Below are 20,263 nucleotides of genomic sequence, written 5' to 3'. Positions count from 1 at the left end.
CCAGAGAAGGTCAGTGCTGTGACAGACTGGCCCATTCCCATTTCTCGCAAGAAACTGCAGCAGTTTCTTGGGTTTGCAAATTTCTACTGGAGGTTCATCCGTAATTACAGCAGGGTTGCAGCCCCACTCACTCGTCTCACCTCTCCTGCCCTCCCATTTGCCTGGACACCTGGGGCGGAGACTGCCTTCTCTGACCTCAAAAGACTTTTCTCGTCGGCCCCCATTCTCATCCAACCTGACCCCTCCAGGCAATTCGCGCAACTATGATGTGGGTAACAGAGAGCTGCTGGCTGTGAAACTGGCGTTGGAGGAATGGCGACATTGGCTTGAAGGGGCAGAACAACCGTTCGTGGTTTGGACCGACCACAAGAACTTGTCCTACATCCAGACAGCGAATCGCCTTAATTCCCGCCAAGCCCGTTGGTCCCTGTTTTTTGGGCGCTTTAATTTCACCCTCACCTACCGTCCCGGTTCCCGTAACGTCAAACCTGACGCCCTCTCTCGTCAGTTCAACACTGAGAACGCACCAGCCCTCCCTGACACTATCCTCTCTCCTTCCTGCTTCAAGATCGCTGCCGTCACCTGGGAGATCGAGTCCCTCATCCGGGAGGCCCAAGTCACTGAACCAGATCCGGGTAACGGTCCTCCTAACCGTCTCTTCGTCCCCAGTGCGGTTCGCTCCCAAGTCCTGGTGTGGGGCCACACATCGCGCTTTGCCTGTCATCCTGGTGTGGTCCGCACCCTGTCCCTCCTGAAGAGGAACTTTTGGTGCCCAGCGATGGACGCTGACACCCGGGCGTTCGTGCTTGCAGGCTGAGAGAGCTAACCAGGACCTAGGAACCGCACTTCGTTGTGTGGCTGCGCGCAACCCTTCTGCGTGGAGCGACCATCTCTCCTGGATCGAGTATGCCCACAATTCCATGGCCTGTGCGGCCACCGGCATGTCCCCATTCGAATGTTCCCTGGGGTACCAGCCACCCTTGTTTCCCGCCCAGGAGGATGACATCTCCGTCCCCTCGGTTCAACACCATCTCCGCCGTGATGTGGAAGGACGCACGCTCCGCTCTGCTGTGCTCCGCTGAGCAGAACCGGCGCATTGCCGACCGCCACCGGGCTCCTGCTCCTGCCTATCGGGTGGGTCAACAGGTGTGGTTGTCCTCCAAGGATCTCCCCTTACAGACTGGCTCCAAGAAGTTAACCCCTCGTTTTGTTGGCCCTTTCCCTATTGTTTCGGTCATTAACCCCTCAGCTGTCACACTCAAGCTGCCTCCAGCCATGCACGTTCACCCCACCTTCCATGTCTCTCGCCTTAAGCCAGTCTCCGTCTGCCCCCTCTCCCCCCCGGCCGTTCCCCCCCCTCCTCCCCGTTTGATTGACGACCCCCCTGCTTACACTGTCTGGCGGTTGCTGGACATTTGTCGTCGGGGCAGGGGGCATCAGTACCTCGTGGATTGGGAGGGTTATGGGCCTGAGGAAAGGAGCTGGGTTTCGCGGGGTCTCATACTCGACCCCTCCCTCATCCGTCGGTCCACCATCACATAGCCGTATAGACCTCTCGTTCCGGTGTGAGAGAGCCATACGGCCCTCTTGATCATTGTGGCCCACGCCATTTGCCGCCGGCCGAAACGGCTACCGGCTGGCACAGCTGAAGGATGCCGCTGGAGAAGCGGGAAACAGCCAGCCATCTCATGGCCTCCTCCGGGCCGTAAGCCTCCCTGCCAGCCGACAAGGAGACCAGGGCAGAGGAGAGCAGGGCGATGTTGTTGACCGCCGCCGCAGACTGTGAGGCACAGACGAACACCCTGTCCGTCAGGCCGGTAATCTGCTTCTGGAGGCGGTCGGGGGACAGCGGCTTCTCGTTAGGACGCCATCCGGCACCCGGACAGAGAAGGGCTGCCAGGGAAGGCTCCAGGCACCCTCGCCTGACTATCAGCCCACCCATCCACGTTGGTGAAGCCAGTGAAGGCCCTCACCGGGGCCTTCAGAGTAGAGGGGTCCCCACCTGCAGCGGTAAAAAGGCGCTGAACCGGTGGGGACAGGGGGCACAGGGTAACCCGTCGGGAGGCAGAGAAGGTGCGAAAACACTCGCCCTGCATGTCATCCGACATGGGGGCGAGTGGCGGGGCTGGCATAGGGATGCCCTTGATGGCCGCCGCCTCACCCATGATCTCGTCGAAGAGATCGGTCATCCGGCGCGGTCTCTCACTTGGGACGATAGTGGCTTCGGTGGAAGCCCCGGAGCGGGAGAACTCGGACGCAGAGCCAGGAAAGACGTCGTCCAAGGAGGTGACGACGTCAGCCTCGAAGCGCTCGTCGGCGTCCTGGGCGTCCGGAACTTCGGCCCTGAAGATGTCGATGGCCTCAGCGAGACCCACCGACGGGGAGAAAAAGAGGTGCCTGGAGAGGAGCCCCTCTTCAGGCAGCGTGCGGCAGGCGGCGCAGGAGGCGGGGGCAACCAAGGCAGCCGCGGCGTGTTCAGTGCCGAGGCACCTGAAACACGCCCGGTGTCTGTCACCCGGAGCCAGGGAGGCGGGACAGGAGGCGCACTGAGGCCCTGAAAAGGGCCCGCCAGCTCTTACAGGAGAGCTCTCCAGTGGCCCTGAAAAGGGCCACTCGCCCATGCTGCTTCCACCGGTCATCTTAAGGTTGGAAGTCATATCTACTTTTTCCGTTGATCAGTACAAATCGCTGAAAGAAAGGGGAGAATGGGCGGCGGTTTGCGCCGCTTTATATACACGGTGCCGTGAGAATGTGGGCGGTGCCTACGTTGATTGGTGCATAGTTGAAATTTTCGGGACAAGCCCATAAGGAGAAGCCTAGACGGCGTATCCTACATGAAATAGAACAAAATCAACCGCGCAGGTCGCTTGTTATTCTTGTCATCGGCAGAGCACTGTCAATCACGCACAGCCCGGTTAACGGCACATGTGATTGGAATGTACGTCAGCATAGAGCAACCAATAGGTTTAGAGCCAAATGGTCCCGCCCCCAGGAACGTTTTTTTTTTCCTTCGATTTCAGGGTTAGCACCGCCAATAATCACATGACTCAAAGCTTGCGCCTGTGTGGTCAAATCTCTGAAAAGTCAGTGCTGAAAAGTCAGTTCTGAAAAAATACATTGCAATGGTGTACGTTTCAACCTGGTCTCACAGGAATCCGTGAAATGGCCACGGACGCTTAACTCAAAATCCGTGGGATCATCACGGAAACACGCCGATTTCACGATTTCACGGCACGGAATTTGCTCCAATGCAAGTAAATGACACTGATATTCCGTGGCACACACACGGCGGAATTTGCTCCAATGCAAGTAAATGACACTGATATTCAGTGGCACACACACGGATTCCCGTTTCAATGAGCGAGTCGACCAGGTCTCACAGGGATCCGTGAAATGAAAATAAATATATATCACCGATATCATGCGATTCCGTACTCATGCGCACAAACGTTAAAGGGGTAGTTCGGAATTTTGGACATAGGGCCTGATTCCCAAGTGAGCATTGGTATTCTACATCACTGGAGACAGTTTTCAACACATTTCATACAGTCCTTCTAGTTGCAGAGTTTGCTCGTGCTAGGCTAGCGCAAGTCAACGGGCAATGCTAGCCTGCTATTAAAAACAGTCTTACCCACTCCACAGTACACCCGAGGTAAATCAATTATAACGCCAGACTATAGATTTAAATGTCTGTGTTGATAGAATAATGTTAGAAATAAAACTAACCTTGCATCGCATGAATCATCGAGGGACTACTTTCTCAGCAGAAGCGGAATTTTACTATGCGCTGGTTAGGTTTGTAACCGAATCACGACAGAAGAACGTAAACAGAGAAGCGTGGGACAGAAGCGCAATTGAACGACTAGGCAACATGATGGTTCAGTGTGCTTTTAGAAATTGTAGAAATAAACGGTACAGATGGGCACCACAAAGTTTCCACCAATTTCCAGTGCGAGATCCAGAAAGGACTCAACTGTGGCTTGTTGCTGCTGGCTTGGACATCAAAACACCGGCTCGTACATGTACGGTTCGTTGGATACAACAAATTCCTCATAATCGTCTTCAAAAGCAGATGCATCGCAAACTCCTCCAAACGTGGGCATATCGTGTCAATTGAATACGTTTATAGAATTCCTTCGTTCACTGTACTCTGCGTTTGTAGCAATGACAGCGGCAGGTAACCTAGGTATCAGTCCGCCGCTGCCGTAGCCTACGTACAGGAATATAAACACTGCTGCTGAGACCCCGCAATTCCCTCAAAATGCAATGCAATGCAAGGTTGGTTTTATTTCTAACATTATTCTATAAACAGACATTTAGATTTATAGTCTGTCGTTATAATTGATTTACCTCGGGTGTACTGTGGAGTGGGTAAGACTGTTTTTAATAGCAGGCTAGCATTGCCCGTTGACTTGCGCTAGCCTAGCATGAGCAAACTCTGCAACAAGAAGGACTGTATGAAATGTGTTGAAAACTGTCTCCAGTGATATAGAATACCAATGCTCACTTGGGAATCAGGCCCTATGTCCAAAATTCCGAACTACCCCTTTAATCTATTGAATCGTGTCTTCCACAGAACGGAATGTCAAACCATTCATTTTGAGAGAGAGAGAGAGAGAGAGAGAGAGAGAGAGAGAGAGAGAGAGAGAGAGAGAGCAACCCGGTATCACGCAAAAGCGTGAAATAGATACGTTGGTCCACCTCGCAAGACGGGCTCAGTGTCACACTTTGCCTGACCAAAGCGTGAGGAGTAGACGATTTCTTCCGCTCATATAAATGAATGGAGGAATAGCACCAACAGGGGGCGAGACGTTCTCCCAGCATTTGGTGACATTTCCAATAGTATCTGTCTGCGTCCTGCAAGACGGAGGCGTAACTTGTAGTAGGAGGCGTAACTTGTAGTCAGAGGAGGCGTAATTTGTAGTAGGAGGCGTAACTTGTAGTCGGAGGTGTAACTTGTAGTCAGAGGCGTGTCTAGTACTTTTCTAAATCGCGGAAGTGATCTGTATGTAGCAGTGGTGCGCGGGTACATAAATGACCGCAACTCGGACCTCAAATATTAGGCCTTAAATGAAAATAATGTACCCGACCCGCTCATTTAAAAATATGCTCTTGATTAGCTTAATCTTGATATGCTCTTGATTGGCTTAATCAAAGCCTTACTTGAAACCGACATCCCTGAGTCATATGCATTTAAGAAAAGAAGCCTATTACAATTTTACAATGACATGTAATGCATATAGCAGTTTAACGTGGGGAACCTGCTTAAATTTTGCCTACTTAATGCCTTTATACCTTTAACAAAAAGACTGCAGATTAATAATTCAAAGAATTAAAGACAGCAGATTAATAATTCAAATAATTTTATTGAATACATATTGTTATTGATCGCATGCTGCATGTTTTCAAGGTCCTGCATGAGGTAGAAAACAATGAATTAAAATAAATATTACTGATAAAAACAAGATAAGAACAATGTCACTAACAGGAGGATAGTTATGAGAAAGCCTTCATATTATAGCGTTCACATTACAAGCCCTCATTTTATATATATTTGCCGGTCTTCAATACATGGATTTCTCAGGTACGTCATCACTGTTGCACCGTGCAAACTCGGGGCAGAAAGAAGCAAGCAACATCTACTAGCCTGTACAGTATAGAGTATTTTGTGACTGTTCAGTGTGCATCTCAAACGTGTGCATCGAACTAACTTCACTGAGGTGGCGAAAACTGGGGTTTCTTCCAACGTTAAAACAGAAGGCCTAAGCGTTCGAACATTTCGTAAAAAATGTTAAACAGTATCACAACCACAAGTAGTCTGCCCTAGTTCTAGAGTTCATTAAGCTTGTAAAAACAAAAATATTCTTGTTAATCCACTTCTTTTTACTTACCGATCTGAAGATCCGACATCAAGGAAGATCTCGTGTGAACTGATTTACAAGGCTTTCTTTTTTACAGCGAAAATAGATCTCGTGTGAACCGCGATTTAGAAAAGTACAAGTTACGCCTCCTAGTACAAGTTACGCCTCCTACTACAAGTTACGCCCACTATAAGTTACGCCTCCGTCATGCAGGACGTAGACAGACCCTACTCGAAATTGTTACGTAGCCTATATCAATCTTTATTATCTGAATGGAAAATGCAATATCTTAGGACAGATAGGCCTACACCATTAAATGTGTTTCTAATTACATTTCTAGCGAGAAATAAACATTTTCCTTGCATAATCTTCAGTAAGTGAATGTGTATGATCTTTAGTTTTATAGTTATTAGGACGATTTTATCGGCTTGCTTGCATGTTTCAACGACGTCAGGTGGCTAGGAATGCTGCTTTCGCTAAACAGCTCACGTGTTTTCTGCGGTTGTGTTATTGAACCGTTAATTTACGTAACTTTTAATGATATCATCTTGTTAGAAACACATATATCTGAGAGCCAACCCAGTCGCCAAAAGCATACGTTGACAGTGTACGTTTCCTGTGAACACTGGATTACGTCGCATTTCAGCATAAAATAGCGCGTTATACCTACAGTAGGCCTATGTATTGTATAATCTTTATGAAAACTCAGTCAGAACTTTTCGCTGCTAAAACAACAAAAAAAATAGAAGAAAAAGTTCCCTCAAATATTATTACTTTCCAAACATTGGCCAAAATGGAGTAATCTGGTCCTATACCACCAGGGGGAGCTTCATGCCATGGACATGCGTTGCTACCGTACGTTTGGACATGTGTGTGTGTGTAGCCTTGAACAGTGGTTCTCAAAGTGGGACCTCTTGGGGTCTGTGACACATGTCCAGGGTCTAACACTCGATATCAATCCTTAATAGCTCTACACATAAAAGGTTGAGATACACAATCCTTAGGTCCTTGGACAGATAACAACTCCCGGGAGAAGGAGGATCAAGTACTAATGTCTTACCATCAGTACTGTGGGTTACCATCAACAGGTCTGAGTGAAAGCAGGAAAAACGTAAACTCATTTAGCTTCTGCCTGATTTCATTCCAAATAAGAGAAGAGAATGTGCATCAAGATCAATTCTCGTTAAATGGAGATCAATATTAAGCTGAACAATCTTTTAAGATTGGTTTCGACCTATAGATTGAGACCCATAGACCCCAAGATCTTTGTCAACAGGATGTGGCCATACCCAGATATCCAATTATAGGTGTGGGTCAAGTTCTCTCTGTCGAATCATGAAGTCGCTAAACAGTAAAGCTATGTTTCAGGTGTAAAATCCACAAGGCTTGGACTTTCATTATCAAGACGACATGCCGTTATAAGAGTTTCTCAGAGTTTGACAAAGTAATTAGGCCAAAAACGTCACTAGTGATGAGCTATGGAAAAAGATTAGACAATACAGCCTTCGTCGTCAGTTGCCTGAAGAAGGTGTTTTTTGAGTATGAACTGCTGTAGCCTACTTGTTTCCTTCAGATTCTTTTACTTTTAACTTTTAGCTTATTTTAATCCTTGCCTAAAGAAGTTTGAGCACCACTGGTCTAGAAGGCAGGCTTCATCGTCTAGAAAGATTGTTTTATTGTCATAAATAATCCTACTAATATTTCCTCCTCATCATCGGCCAGGAGTTTAACAGGCGGAGCTGCATCTTGTGTCCGTGGCACCAGTACAAGATCACCCTGGGGGAGGGCGAGGCACTGTTCCAGGCCGTAGACGACCCCACCCGCCGACCTCTGAGGACCCACTGGCGTTCGGAGGGGGTCAAACAAAGAGTTCACAAGGTCCGAGAGGTCAACGGAAACGTCACCGTAACACTGAGCGACTCCAGCGAGATCATGGAGTGGATGCCTACGAGACAGAGAAATACAGGACGTTGTGGTTCAAAGCAGGTCCAAAGTCAAGCCCTGAATGTTATAAAAAAAAAAAGCAATTTGAAAACATCAATATTTTCTATGTGGCTATGTAGGCCGAAACAGATATATGTTCACATTCCATAGCTGTTCAGGCATAATGAAATGAAAGGGTTCTAAACATAATAAACAATCCATACTGTTACTCCCCATATGAGGGTGCATACAACAAGAACTTGTGGTTCATTTTACTATTGGGGCGTCTACCTATTCTATACATAGAGGATACTGTAGTCAAGGCTAGGTTTTCAATAAATAAATACACCACATAAATTAATTAAAAAAAATAGACACAAAAAAGCCCTCATATAGGCCCTATATATATAGGCTAGGCCTACGTTAACCATTGATAGTTTCTTTCCAGTTGCGACGTCATACAGGAGAAGTGCCAATTAGAAGAGATAAAATATTACTTGAATACTGGAGCCGACTAAAAGGATGTGGATATGAAAACCCTGCCAAAAATGTAACACAGGAATGTTGGGAATATGCAACGTATCAAAGTGATAGATTTGGATGGATAACCAAAGTAAAATCAGTAGAATATAGGGTAAGTCATTTAAAAGGGACTTCTACACCAATAAGTAAGGTTACAATTTGTTTATTTCCTGACATAGAGATAGACTTAAACTTAATAGAAAAGAGGAAAGAGTGGGAAGAGGATGAGAAAGTGTGTAAGGTACTTAGATATCTATACAGATCACTCCAAAGACGAAACCTCAAAAGTAGGACAGGTGTATAAATCCCATCAATGCAGATTAATATTGGGAAAAGGTTACCATATCAAATGTCAGTTTACTTTGCAAAGATTATGACAATCATTACTGGGTGGGTAGAGGAAGTGAGACCAGATAGGGCAGTGCTGTGTGTAGACTCATTAGCAGCCCTCCAAAGTATTCAAAGCTGGAACTCTAGCAGACAGGACCTCCTTTTAGAAATTCACGTTCCCGACTACACAGAACAGGAATTTCTGTACAATTCTGATGGGTTCCTGCCCATGTAGGAATCAAAGGAAATGAGGGAGCAGACAAAATTGCCAAAATAGCAACGAAAATGAACAATATAATAGATATGCCGTATGGAAAAACCGAAGTTAAAGCAATTCTAAAAAAAGAAGTGATTAAAAAGTGGCAGGAAAGATGGGATAGAGAAGAAATAATTGTGTGTGCATGGTGTTAAAAATAAAAAAAGAAGGGAGGAAACAGTGATCACAAGAATGAGAATAGGACATGCAGGACTAACTAAAACTTTTTTTCTAGTAGGGAAAAGTGGAACGGATCAGTGTGAATGTGGAAAAACAGAAACTGTGGAACATGTATTGATGGAGTGGGAGAGATACACCGAGGAGAGAATGAGGCTGGCTGATAGATTAGGAAGAGCCTAACCCCCCCCCCCCCCCATTATTTACCCACTTATTTATTTATCTATCTATTTAAGATCATAGAAAGTACATAAAAGCTAGCGTTACATACTCCGGTACAGTTGGTGGCGGTATGCACCAAGAAAAGAACGATGGATGCAACCAAACCAAAAAGAAGAAGAAAACGTCATCATACTGCGACGTAGATAGACGAGCAACTATTTGTTTCTCATTTTATTAATCTGCAACTACATTTTGTAATTAACAGTTTTTACGATCTTATACAAAGTTTTCTCAGCCCACTCAAAATATAATAACCGTGATTGTGGGATAGGAGAGATGTAAAATAAATATTAGGAGAACGATAGTGGTATTCTGTAACTTTTTTTTTTTAGCCACAATGGCATCGGGTATGTCACTTTTAATTGTGTGATTCCTAGAACAATTTTTTGTTTTAATTTAAATGTAACTGAATTGAAATCACGATTGGCCCACTAGATGTACGAGGTTATGTATAGTTTGCATAACGTATACTCTTTTTTCCTTTTAGAAGATGAATTAAATCTTTTGGTCATTGTGATGGACGTGAACCCCATCTGGTGGGGCCAGCAGGCCCAACGGGAGCCAGAGGTACTTTAAATGCTCAATAGAATCATGTGAAGAGGAATCTGATGTGGAAGTATGTCTGAGAGTACTGAAGTCTGAATGTTCTCCATACAGTTCACCCTATCAAAGTGTTTGGATGCGGTCATGGTCATGGGAAACTCCCATATGGCCATGACAACGACCAACAGATTGGCCGTTATTTCAAGTCATTTTCAAGACAGGTTAGCTTTGTTTTCATCACTTACTGGATGTATTAATTAATGGGCCTATTACAATGACCTCTCCTCGCACATTGTGGATGCATTAATGTACACTCAACTTACTGCGCCTGGTACTCAGATATATATAGATGCATTAATGTATTCCCCACTTACCTCTCCTCTTCATTTTCAGTCACTTTTTGTATCCCTGCAAGAACTGGACAGGAGGGGATGGTGCTTGGGATGGAACTATGGATGAGGCACCTAACTGCGGCGACGGGAAATATGAACTTCTATCTGTTGCCAATAATGTAGTGGCGGAGGAAATGAAGAGAGTAATGTCAACAAGTCAGTCCAGCTCCAATTAAATGTTATTGCACTCAAACTGCATTCTATCAGCGCTATACTCCATGCATTCCTAACATTAGAATATATTGGCACTGCACACTGCAGTGCCTTGGGATGGGTTGTGGCTGTGTTTAAATAAATGTTTTCATTGCAGCTGAAATGAAGGGCAATTCCACTGACACCTTATTGGCGGGCTCCCTGGCCAAAGCCCTGTGCTGTATCCTTTTGCAGTTTCCTTGACTTGTGAAATATAATCTTCCTTAGACAGCTATACCTGCTATATCTGTTTAATAAGTTAAATAACAATTATATTAAGTTGTCTAAAGTTATTTTTTAACTATCGGTGATCCTCCTTCTGAGGGTGTGCTTTCCATTGTAATATTCATTCTTAACGTTTACATTCAGACATCCACAGGATGACAAAGGAATTGGAAGGTAGACTCGAAGGTTCAAGATTCATGACAAAAGCGTGTCATTTGAAAAAGATACCAAAAATATGTTAAAGGCAAATCGTTACTTTTTTTTCAGCTGGCCAAGAGATGAAATCAAGAATATTGGTAAGTTTTAATCACACTGAATTGGGAACTATTTAGTTGTAGCAATGATGTTTTTCCTTCTCTGTATTGTCTTGAGGAGTGGAGTGGGGATAGAGACAGGTTTAAGAAGTCAAAGAACAGCTTCAGCAAGGCGGTAAGAGTGGCCAAACAACAGTACTCCAACACCAGTTCTCCGCTAACAACTCTGGTTCTGTCTGGAAGGGGCTCAGACAGATTACCAACTACAGAGTTCTACTGTCGCTTTGAAAGACCAAGGGACAGTCCTGACACCATCCCCAAGGACTCCCTCTCCCATCTCACCAACCCCACCACCCCCAGCTCAGCAGAAACCTGGGCCTCTACACCTCACACCTATGGGACTCTCCCCTCCTCTACCACAGTGACGACTCTGCCTGCATGAGAGGGACGTCAACAAGCTCTTCAAGAGGCCGAACCCCCGCAAAGCAGCCGGACCAGATTCTGTCTCTCCATCCCCCCTGAAGCACTTTGCCAACCAGCTGTCTCCAATGTTCACGGAGATCTTCAACACCTCACTGGAGACCTGTCATGTGCCAGCCTGCTTCAAAGTCTCCACCATCATCCCTGTCCCCAAGAAGCCAAGGACGACAGGACTGAATGACTACAGACCCGTTGCACTGACCTCTGTGGTCATGGAGTTGTTTGAGCGCCTTGTACTGTCCCACCTCAAATCCTTCACCAACCCACTCCTGGACCCACTGCAGTTTGCCTACAGAGCCAACAGGTGTGTAGACGATGCAAACATGGCTCTGCACTACACCCTCCCGTCTGGACTCCCCAGGAACATATGCCAGAATCCTGTTTGTGGACTTCAGCTCTGCCTTTAATACTATCCTCCCAGCTCTGCTTCAGGACAGGCTCTCGCCCGATTCCACCTTCAGGTGGATCACAAACTCCCTATCTGAAAGGGAAGCAGCGTTTGAAGCTGGGGAAACATTTATCTGAATCCCAGACCATCAGCACCAGATCCCCACAAGGCTGTGTTCTTTCCCCTCTGCTCTTCTCCCTGTACACAAACAGCTGCTCCTCCAGTCACCAGTCCGTCAAGCTCCTGAAGTTCGCGGACGACACCACGCTCATCGGGCTCATCTCTGGCGTGGTTTAGTCTGCCTACAGGTGGGAGATTGACCATCTGGTGACCTGGTGCAGCCAGAACAACCTGGAACTTAACTCTTTAAAAACAGTGGAGATTATTGTGGATTACAGAAGGAACCCAGCCCCATCCGCCCCCATCATCCTGTGTGGCTCCCCAGTCGACTCTGTGGAGTCCTGCTGCTTCCTGGGCACCATCATCACCCAGGACCTAAAATGGGAGCTGAACATCAGGTCCCTCACCAAAAAAGGCCAGCAGAGGATGTTCTTCCTGCGCCAGCTGAAGAAGTTCAACCTGCCAAAGACTATGATGGTGCACTTCTACACTGCCATCATTGAGTCTATCCTCACCTCATCCATCACTGTCTGGTACACTGCTGCTACGGCTAAGGACAAGAGCAGACTGCAGTTTATCATATGCTCTGCTGAGAAGGCTGCAACCTTCAATCCCTCCAGGACCTGCATAGCTCCAGGGCTCTGAGGCGGGGAGGCAGGATTATGGCCGACCCCTCCCATCCTGGTCACAGACTATTTGAAACTCTCCCCTCTGGCAGGAGGCTGCGGTCCATCAGGACCAAAACCTCCCGCCACTTGAACAGTTTCCTCCCCTCTTCTGTTGGGATCCTTAACAGGTCCCGGGACCGCCACCCCCACTGACTGACACTGACTCTCGCACTCATATCCATCACCAATTTGTAATTTTTTATACATTTTTAAGTATCTGTTACTTTAGTCTTTATGCTATTTTATCCTATTTTTAACTTATCACTTATTTCCCTTCTTGTTAATATATTGTGTTATATTGTATGTATGATAGTCACTGTTAGTTCATTTTTTATTGTCTTAATGTATGCACATTATTCATCTAGACAAATTCCTTGTTGGTGTAAAACCCTTGGTGTTCTGTTTTTTTTCTTTTTCTGACTCTAAAGGTTATTAAAACGGCTGAGGACTGTGCCCGCCAGTACATGAACTTCATGAACGTTATTTTTGCTGCCCAGAAACAGGTAAATCACTGAAATGGCCCATTGTTCCACTGCTTTTACCAACATTGAGCCATTATACCATACTGTATGTATGTTTTTTTTTGTTTTTCAGAATATCCTCATAGATGCCTGTGTGCTTGACTCAGACTCCGGTCTTCTTCAGCAGGTATGTCTTCATACCTCTATTAGGACTATGCTAAATTGGATTTCCTGGGTTTTGTGGTCAGGGTTTGCATGTTATTTTGTTATAACCCATAACCCCCTAACCCGTTTGTTTCATTAGGCTTGTGACATAACCGGTGGATTATATCTTAAGATACCCCAGAAGATCGCCCTGGCACAGTACCTCTTGGTGAGTATCTTACATTGTGTCTTACAAGCCAGAGGGAACCAGGTACAATACATGGTTGTTGAATGGGGACGGTTCTATTGTTTGGACAGTGGGTGTTCCTGCCTGACTTGGAGCAGCGGCCCCAGCTGGTGCTGCCGCCACCGGTCCACGTGGACTACAGAGCCGCCTGCTTCTGCCACCGCAACCTCATCGAGATCGGCTACGTCTGCTCTGTGTGCCTGTCAAGTAAGTACGAGGGGAACGCTTGAATTCCCTGTACAACTGTGTGTAGCGTTATACAGCTGTGTGTGTGGCGTTATACACTGCTTTTGTCTCCTCCCAGTTTTCTGTAACTTCAGCCCCATCTGCACAACTTGCGAGTAAGTACTGGTAATGTTATTTTTAGGGCCCGACCGATATTGATTTTTGGGTGCCGATGCCGATTAATTTCAAATAAAAATTACGATTACGATTTAATCGGCTGATTAAAAACAAAACAAAAAAAAAGCCTATAAAACTTAGTTTTTGATACCTTAAATATACTTTAAACACTTTTGACGAATATGTGAATTGAATGCAGAACCTTTGAGTGTTTTAGAATACATTTACAGTCAAAAATTAGTAATGTAAAATAAATAACTAACTCCCAATGTGCTGCGCTCGTGAGCAGTGACTAACGCGTGCGTGCTGAGCAGTATGGTCTCACCGTTAGTCTACAGTATAACAAATTAACATGGCCTGGGACCTAAAGAAAAACAGGCACAACATGCTCAAACAACGCGTCTTGTGTACATTGGTGAGGTGAGCGCGCAGCTGCCTGAGCGAGCGTGCTTTCATGTTGTACGGTAAAATTCTTTTTTACTCCAGCTAAAGTTGTTAGTTAGCAAGGCGAGTAGGAGCGCAATCTGCAGGATACTAAGCGCAATAACATTAAAAAAAAAAAAAAAAACAGTTGTAATCAGCGTTTTTTTGGCAGATGTTGATTATTTTCAAAAAGGCTATAATCGGCCGATTAAATCGGCAGGCCGATGAATCGGTCGGGCCCTAGTTATTTTGACCATTGGTAATTTTGTTTTACTATTTTACTGTACTATTGAAGGGTTAGGTGGTTTTCATATTGTAATTTACAAAATAATTTGCTTTGTAGGACTGCTTTCAAAATACAGTTGCCCCAGATGATGAAGTCAAAGAAGAAAAAACTCAAGCAATCAATATGATGTTTATTGACAAGTTTACATTGCTTTGTTCTTATTTTGTATTCTTGATTTGATGGGTTCATCTGAACAGTTCACTAAAAGGCAGAAAGGCTGGTTATATAAATCAGGTTGTTTTTACGATTTATTTTCCCCTAATTTCCTTTGTCATTAATTTCAAATAAATGTAGCCTTCATTTTGTTGTTTTTTATTACAGCCGTTCATCTGAACTTGGATAAACCTCTTACATTTATTGATTAAGTAATTACAATACACATGATTCCTCAATTTACAAAAAACGAAAATGCAGTAGAAATCTCTACTCTTCAAGAGTCCCCACTAGGGATGGGAACAATATTGCACCTGGGGGAAAACAAAGGTTTATTAGGTGTTTTTTGACAGATAATAAAAAAAGTCCTATCACAATATCTAATGTTGAGAAATCCTATTCAACTAAAGATTTCTCTTGGATTTGTCCACTTACCCCAGTAGGCCTCTGCCAGACCACTTCTGGGGAGTCAGGCTCATCTGAGTTGGTTTGTCATCGCGGATTACTGAGACGCGGAGTGGTTTCTGGAAAAATGTTCGGGTATAACTAAATGGTTAAATACATATGTGAGTTGACAGGGATGTCCCAATGTTGATAATATAATTTGTGGTCGCTTGAAAAGTTTGGCCTGCCCTCTTAGTCGAAAAATGACTTGCAGTACAAATGATTCCTAAAAGTGTGTAGAATGTAAAGAATGAATGTCCGTTTCTTCTGGTGTTTGAGTGTTTTAGGGACATGTGATCTTGTAAGACAAGGCGTGCAATTAACTTACTCCCTCGCTGTGTTGGACCACCGACGCAATGTTGGCAAGGTTCTGGAAGTTCCCTGTGTTCACCGACCCAAACTCAATGACTTCATCACCAACTCTGATGCCCTATAGGGACAGACGTGCAGATGTAACGCCTTCCCCAACAACAGGTTTCCCTCAGAGCCATGTTTAGATGTACTATTACATTTTTTTTCAGTTCATACATCATATCATATCCACTCTCACGGCACGATTTTCGGAGTTGCCCTTGAAAACTCAGTGCTAACCCCGGTCTGGAACAGGGCAAGCAAGTTCCGAGCTAGAATTGGTGCGAGCCCACAAAGACAGAGAATAAACCTCCTCACCGCTCTGCAGGCTGGGGAGCCCTGAGTGACCCCGTCCACACGGGCGAATGGGGAGGGCCGAGGGCCACCCTGCTCCATGGCCTCTGCCTGCTGACATTCATCTTGCTCATGCTTGGATTTCTCCCGGGCGTGCAGCTTGTGGAGGGCGTCTTCGATGTCCACCATGATGGCCTTGTGGTCATTTTGCAGACCTGAAGGATTTTAATGATCCTCGGGTGATTACCTTTCAATAGAATATTTATAACCCATGACTTATGTAGCCTAATATTTTCTGTGATAAATACTTATCTGGAAGTCATGTTTTTTAGGAAGACAACCTATATAATTAACATATATATAGAAAACACAAACAAGCTTCAAATTAGAAAACCACATTCTGGATAAATAGCATACACCTCAATTCATAAATAGAGGTGAAACTCAAAAAATAATATTGTGCCAAAGTTCATTTATTTAGTTGATTCAACTTAAAAAGGTGAAACTAATATATAATATAGTCATTTCATGCAAAGTGAGATACTTCAAGCCTTTATTTGTTATAATGTTGATGATAATGGCTTACAGATTATGAAAACCCCATATTCTAAATCTCAGAAAATTAGAATATGGAGATATTGTTCAATAATTTAGGCTCAAAGTGTCACACTCTAATCAGCTAATTAATCAAAAACACCTGTTCCTGAGCCTTTAAATAGTTCAGAGGGGCCAACATTTCTGTATTTAAAATCATATTTTTATTGATTTCATGTACCATTCAAATTTTCTGATATTTTGAATTTGGGGTATGCATAAGCTGTAAGCCACACTAATCAATTGTAACAAATAAAGGCTTGAAATATCTCCCTGTACATCTAATGTGTATAATATATTAGTTTAATCTTTTAAGCTTGATTACTGAAGAAGACCCGTGTAATAAAGGCCTATAATATTTCTGTTTATGGCATAGATTTCTCCTCAGATTAGGCCAATAAAGCAATGATAAAAATAAAACAAAAAACGCTTGATAAAAGGCCCGGCCCGAGGATAGTGGTGGGAAATATCAGAGAAGGGTGAACTTATTGTGCAGCAGGACGCAGGGTGCAAGTGCAGTTGGAAGTGGTCATGGCTAAAATTAGAAGCCACGACTGAGGTGAATTCAGTGAAAGCATAACTTTACACGGTCTGACTTTTTCAAAAAAATTGAGAAAAAAGGATGTGCTAAATGCACACTCTGTGACAACAACAATAACTACAGAAAGTGTTGCACAGCTTCTCCGAAACCCTCTTCCAGAAACCCCCAAAGCAGCAGATAAGATCAGGAACAGTGCCAGGCCTACACTGCCAGTACCTGTACCTGTGATCGAATATCCAATGCAGAGGTGTGTGTTTGTGTGTGTGTGAAAATAAATTAACTTACCGGTAGTTTAAAAAGTCACTTTTTAAACTAAAGCCCCTGTCCTTCGTTTATTGGATAATGTTTAGGTCCGGTCTGTCCGGGCCAAGTTGTTTGATGGCCAACTTCTCTTCCAATTTTAATTCTCAAATGTTTGTTTTTTTAAGGAAACTACACTGTTAATAACAGGTGCAACACCACTCGCCCTATCTGCATCTAATATAGAAACGACGAAAGATACCGGCAGAATAATTCGAACAGTTCTAGAATATGACCATGGGGCAGACTACTTTACGATCATATAGGCGTCTTTTAGCGTGGATTGCAATTCGTATTGCAGCCTGCAGGATTATGCGATAAACATACGGAGGAACGCGGTTGCTGAGCTGCCCCGGCCCTACATTGAATGACACGTTAAAGGGGACCTATTATGCTTTTTCAACTTTTATGACCTATAAACGTTGTTATAATGATTGATAGTCATGTTTAACCATACTAAAGTGTCAAATAATGACGTACATGCATTATGACGTAGTCCCTGCTGACAGTCTGGGGTGGCTGTGCAGAGCGCTAAACACTCGGGACAACGATTGCGATTCACTTTCCGGGAAACATCTACGTAGACGTACTCCTGCCACGCCCCCATATGCCTGGTCAAAACTGCCCGCGCGCGCTCCAAGGAAGGTAACCAATCACAACAGAGTTGGGTTGGCAGGAGGGGGGCGAGGGGGCGGAGAAAGACGAAACGGAGCGTTGACAGAGAGGGCTGAAAGCGCCCAGATGAGAGGAAGAGTTTCCTGAAAATCTACAACGTTTTTTGTGTATGGTTAAACATGACTATCAATCATTATAACAACGTTTATAGGTCATAAAAGTCGAAAAGCATAATAGGTCCCCTTTAAACACAACTAGAATCACCACCATCATCCAACATTTTAGGTCATAAAAACAAAAATAGTCGGAAAGTCTACAGAAACTATAGATTGTTAATTTGATAATCACATTATTAAAATAGACTTGTAGCAATGATTTACTGAGGAACTATTTTTTGGGAGCATGCTTTTGCACGTAGTTCGCTGCCCCACCTGCCAATTTGGACGGCACGCGCCTGCTGAAATGAATGAACTCGAAAAATTATAATATTTCGAGTTTCACCTGTATGTCTTCAAAAGTGAAAATGTATACACTTGTGATGAAAGATTTGTGAGAAGCAAACAATGCAGATGCAGTTTATAGGCTACTATATTTACACCAAATTGAATGTGTGTGGTGTGGATCAAATCCAAGCATTGCTTACATGAGATGTTATGCCTCGCTGTTCGGATCTGGTATAGATTCACATCTGAGCGAGGGAAGCCCTCGGCGTCGACCAGAGAACCTTCTTCTCCGACACCCTGCTAGAATGGAGAGAAAAACACATAAATCAAAAACGATAATCAGTCACCATTAATGAGGCTAACCTAGTCAGACACGCTGGGTCAATAGTCCTTAAACTAACTTGCTAACCGTATATTCTTACATCATCCAACACGTCGTAATAAGCCTTTATTTGTTCCTCGATGTCATCTTTCTTTTTTATGAGGTTTTTAACATCATTGGCAGTTATTGTCATTGTTGCTCCGTTGTTTCCCTCGGTAGTCTTCATGGCTTAACTTAATTTAACATTCAGTAATTGTGTTGTAAATGTTAACGCTACACATGAAGTGAGACCCGACGGTATGAACACAACAGGGTGACGAGGTTACCCTGCGTCGCGATGCTTCTTCTTCTACTGTCAAATTTAGGGGTGATAGAATGCCATCAGGCGCATTGCTGCCCACCATAGGTTTGGTCTGTCAATACTAGGCAGAGGCGTATGGAAAGCCAAGAAGGCCACGTAACTGGCCCTAGAATGGCGCGGTAAAAGTGCAAAAAAGTTTGGCAGGAATTCCGTACGGAATCCGTACGGTTTTTGAATGACTAATAGCCGCGGCTATTAGTTATTCACTCCGGCTATTAGTTATTCACTCCGGCTATTAGGTATGCAGAACGAGCCCCTCCCTCTTCTTTGCTTGACCACTAAGTTTGAAGGCTGTCTAACCCAGTGGTTCTCAAACTTTTTACCATGAGTACCACCTTAGAAATGATTTGGCTCTCCAAGTACCACCGGAATTAAAATAAAGTGCGTAGGCCTATAACTACATAGAGTTTACACAGAAGGCATTAATATTAATAACACGATTTATTATTCACATAACTTGACTTGACTGAAGCAACCAACTGTCTATAACTCATGTATTGTATTTAAACACTTGCAACGGGATAATACTAACAATTGAACAACTGCCTCAATAGGGCTACCCAGCAAATGGGGATATCATCTGGCATATAACATACCAGTCAATCTAGTGAGGTTATTAACAAGTATACTGCATTAAAGCATTCAGAGCACTGAATATAAATTTTAACAACTGCAGTCAACCAATCATGTGAGGTAAATTGTACTGCATCAAAACATTCAAAGAATTGAACATGAATATTTAAATACTGGAGTCAAACAATGGAGTCAAGAAATCATGTGTACTGCGATAACACTGTAATCAAACTATCATGAGTAAGAACAAGTGTATCATAGAAAAACAACGTATTCAGTATTAAAAAATACTGCAGTAAGTGCTGTTACGTATTTTAAGAATCTAAGCTACCCACACATAGACCAAAATGAAGCAGGACCAAACATATAAGCCGTAAATACTATACATAGCCACAAGGGGAGCAATACCTTATTGGAGGCTGCTCCAGCCACAGATAGCAGCACTTTTATATATACGAAGAAGCCGAAGTCATTACGTCACCCCGGCTACGCCCACTAGGCCACGCCCACTTGGTGGTCTCTTACCTGTGCGCCCAGTGTGAAGAGACCAGAGATTAATAACGACACGCGCGCAGGGTCACGGGCCTCTGCCCGTGGCCCATAGATCAGAGATTTGCAGCGACACCCGCGAGGGGACATGGGCCTTTGCCCATGTCCCGTAGTAGCCAGAGTTATTATCTCTCACACGTGTTCCATTCTTTAGCTACAATTCCCTCCGTATAGCTTCAGTTACCATGCCGAAACATGCAGACGACTTATAATAAATGAAGTGAGTCTAAAGCAACCCGGGATTGGACAACTTTCTTCGAGAAAACG

At 44.3% G+C, this 20,263-nt stretch overlaps 2 protein-coding genes across 2 annotated transcripts; one reads left to right on the top strand and one right to left on the bottom strand.

Moving 5' to 3' along the window:
• The first annotated feature begins 9,364 nt into the window (after nt 1–9,364).
• gtf2h3 (general transcription factor IIH, polypeptide 3) lies at nt 9,365–17,797 on the top strand. The gene is made up of 13 exons (XM_056606976.1): nt 9,365–9,638; nt 9,779–9,858; nt 9,949–10,055; nt 10,228–10,382; nt 10,537–10,599; nt 10,788–10,817; nt 10,911–10,939; nt 12,982–13,056; nt 13,148–13,201; nt 13,319–13,387; nt 13,477–13,612; nt 13,710–13,746; nt 14,514–17,797. The coding sequence occupies exons 1-13, from the start codon at nt 9,629–9,631 to the stop codon at nt 14,581–14,583; spliced, it is 915 nt and encodes a 304-aa protein (XP_056462951.1). The 5' UTR covers nt 9,365–9,628; the 3' UTR covers nt 14,584–17,797.
• On the bottom strand, nt 14,544–18,894 carry psmd9 (proteasome 26S subunit, non-ATPase 9). The gene is made up of 6 exons (XM_056606977.1): nt 18,614–18,894; nt 18,392–18,491; nt 15,723–15,913; nt 15,382–15,483; nt 15,045–15,133; nt 14,544–14,923 (listed from the first exon to the last, which is right to left on the bottom strand). The coding sequence occupies exons 1-6, from the start codon at nt 18,737–18,739 to the stop codon at nt 14,887–14,889; spliced, it is 645 nt and encodes a 214-aa protein (XP_056462952.1). The 5' UTR covers nt 18,740–18,894; the 3' UTR covers nt 14,544–14,886.
• Nucleotides 18,895–20,263: the final 1,369 nt, after the last annotated feature.

Source organism: Gadus chalcogrammus, chromosome 13 (assembly GCF_026213295.1).
Source record: "Gadus chalcogrammus isolate NIFS_2021 chromosome 13, NIFS_Gcha_1.0, whole genome shotgun sequence".
In the NCBI taxonomy this organism is placed as follows: domain Eukaryota; kingdom Metazoa; phylum Chordata; class Actinopteri; order Gadiformes; family Gadidae; genus Gadus; species Gadus chalcogrammus.
Note: the sequence above shows the minus strand (reverse complement) of the source record. Positions and strands in the feature narration are given on the sequence as shown.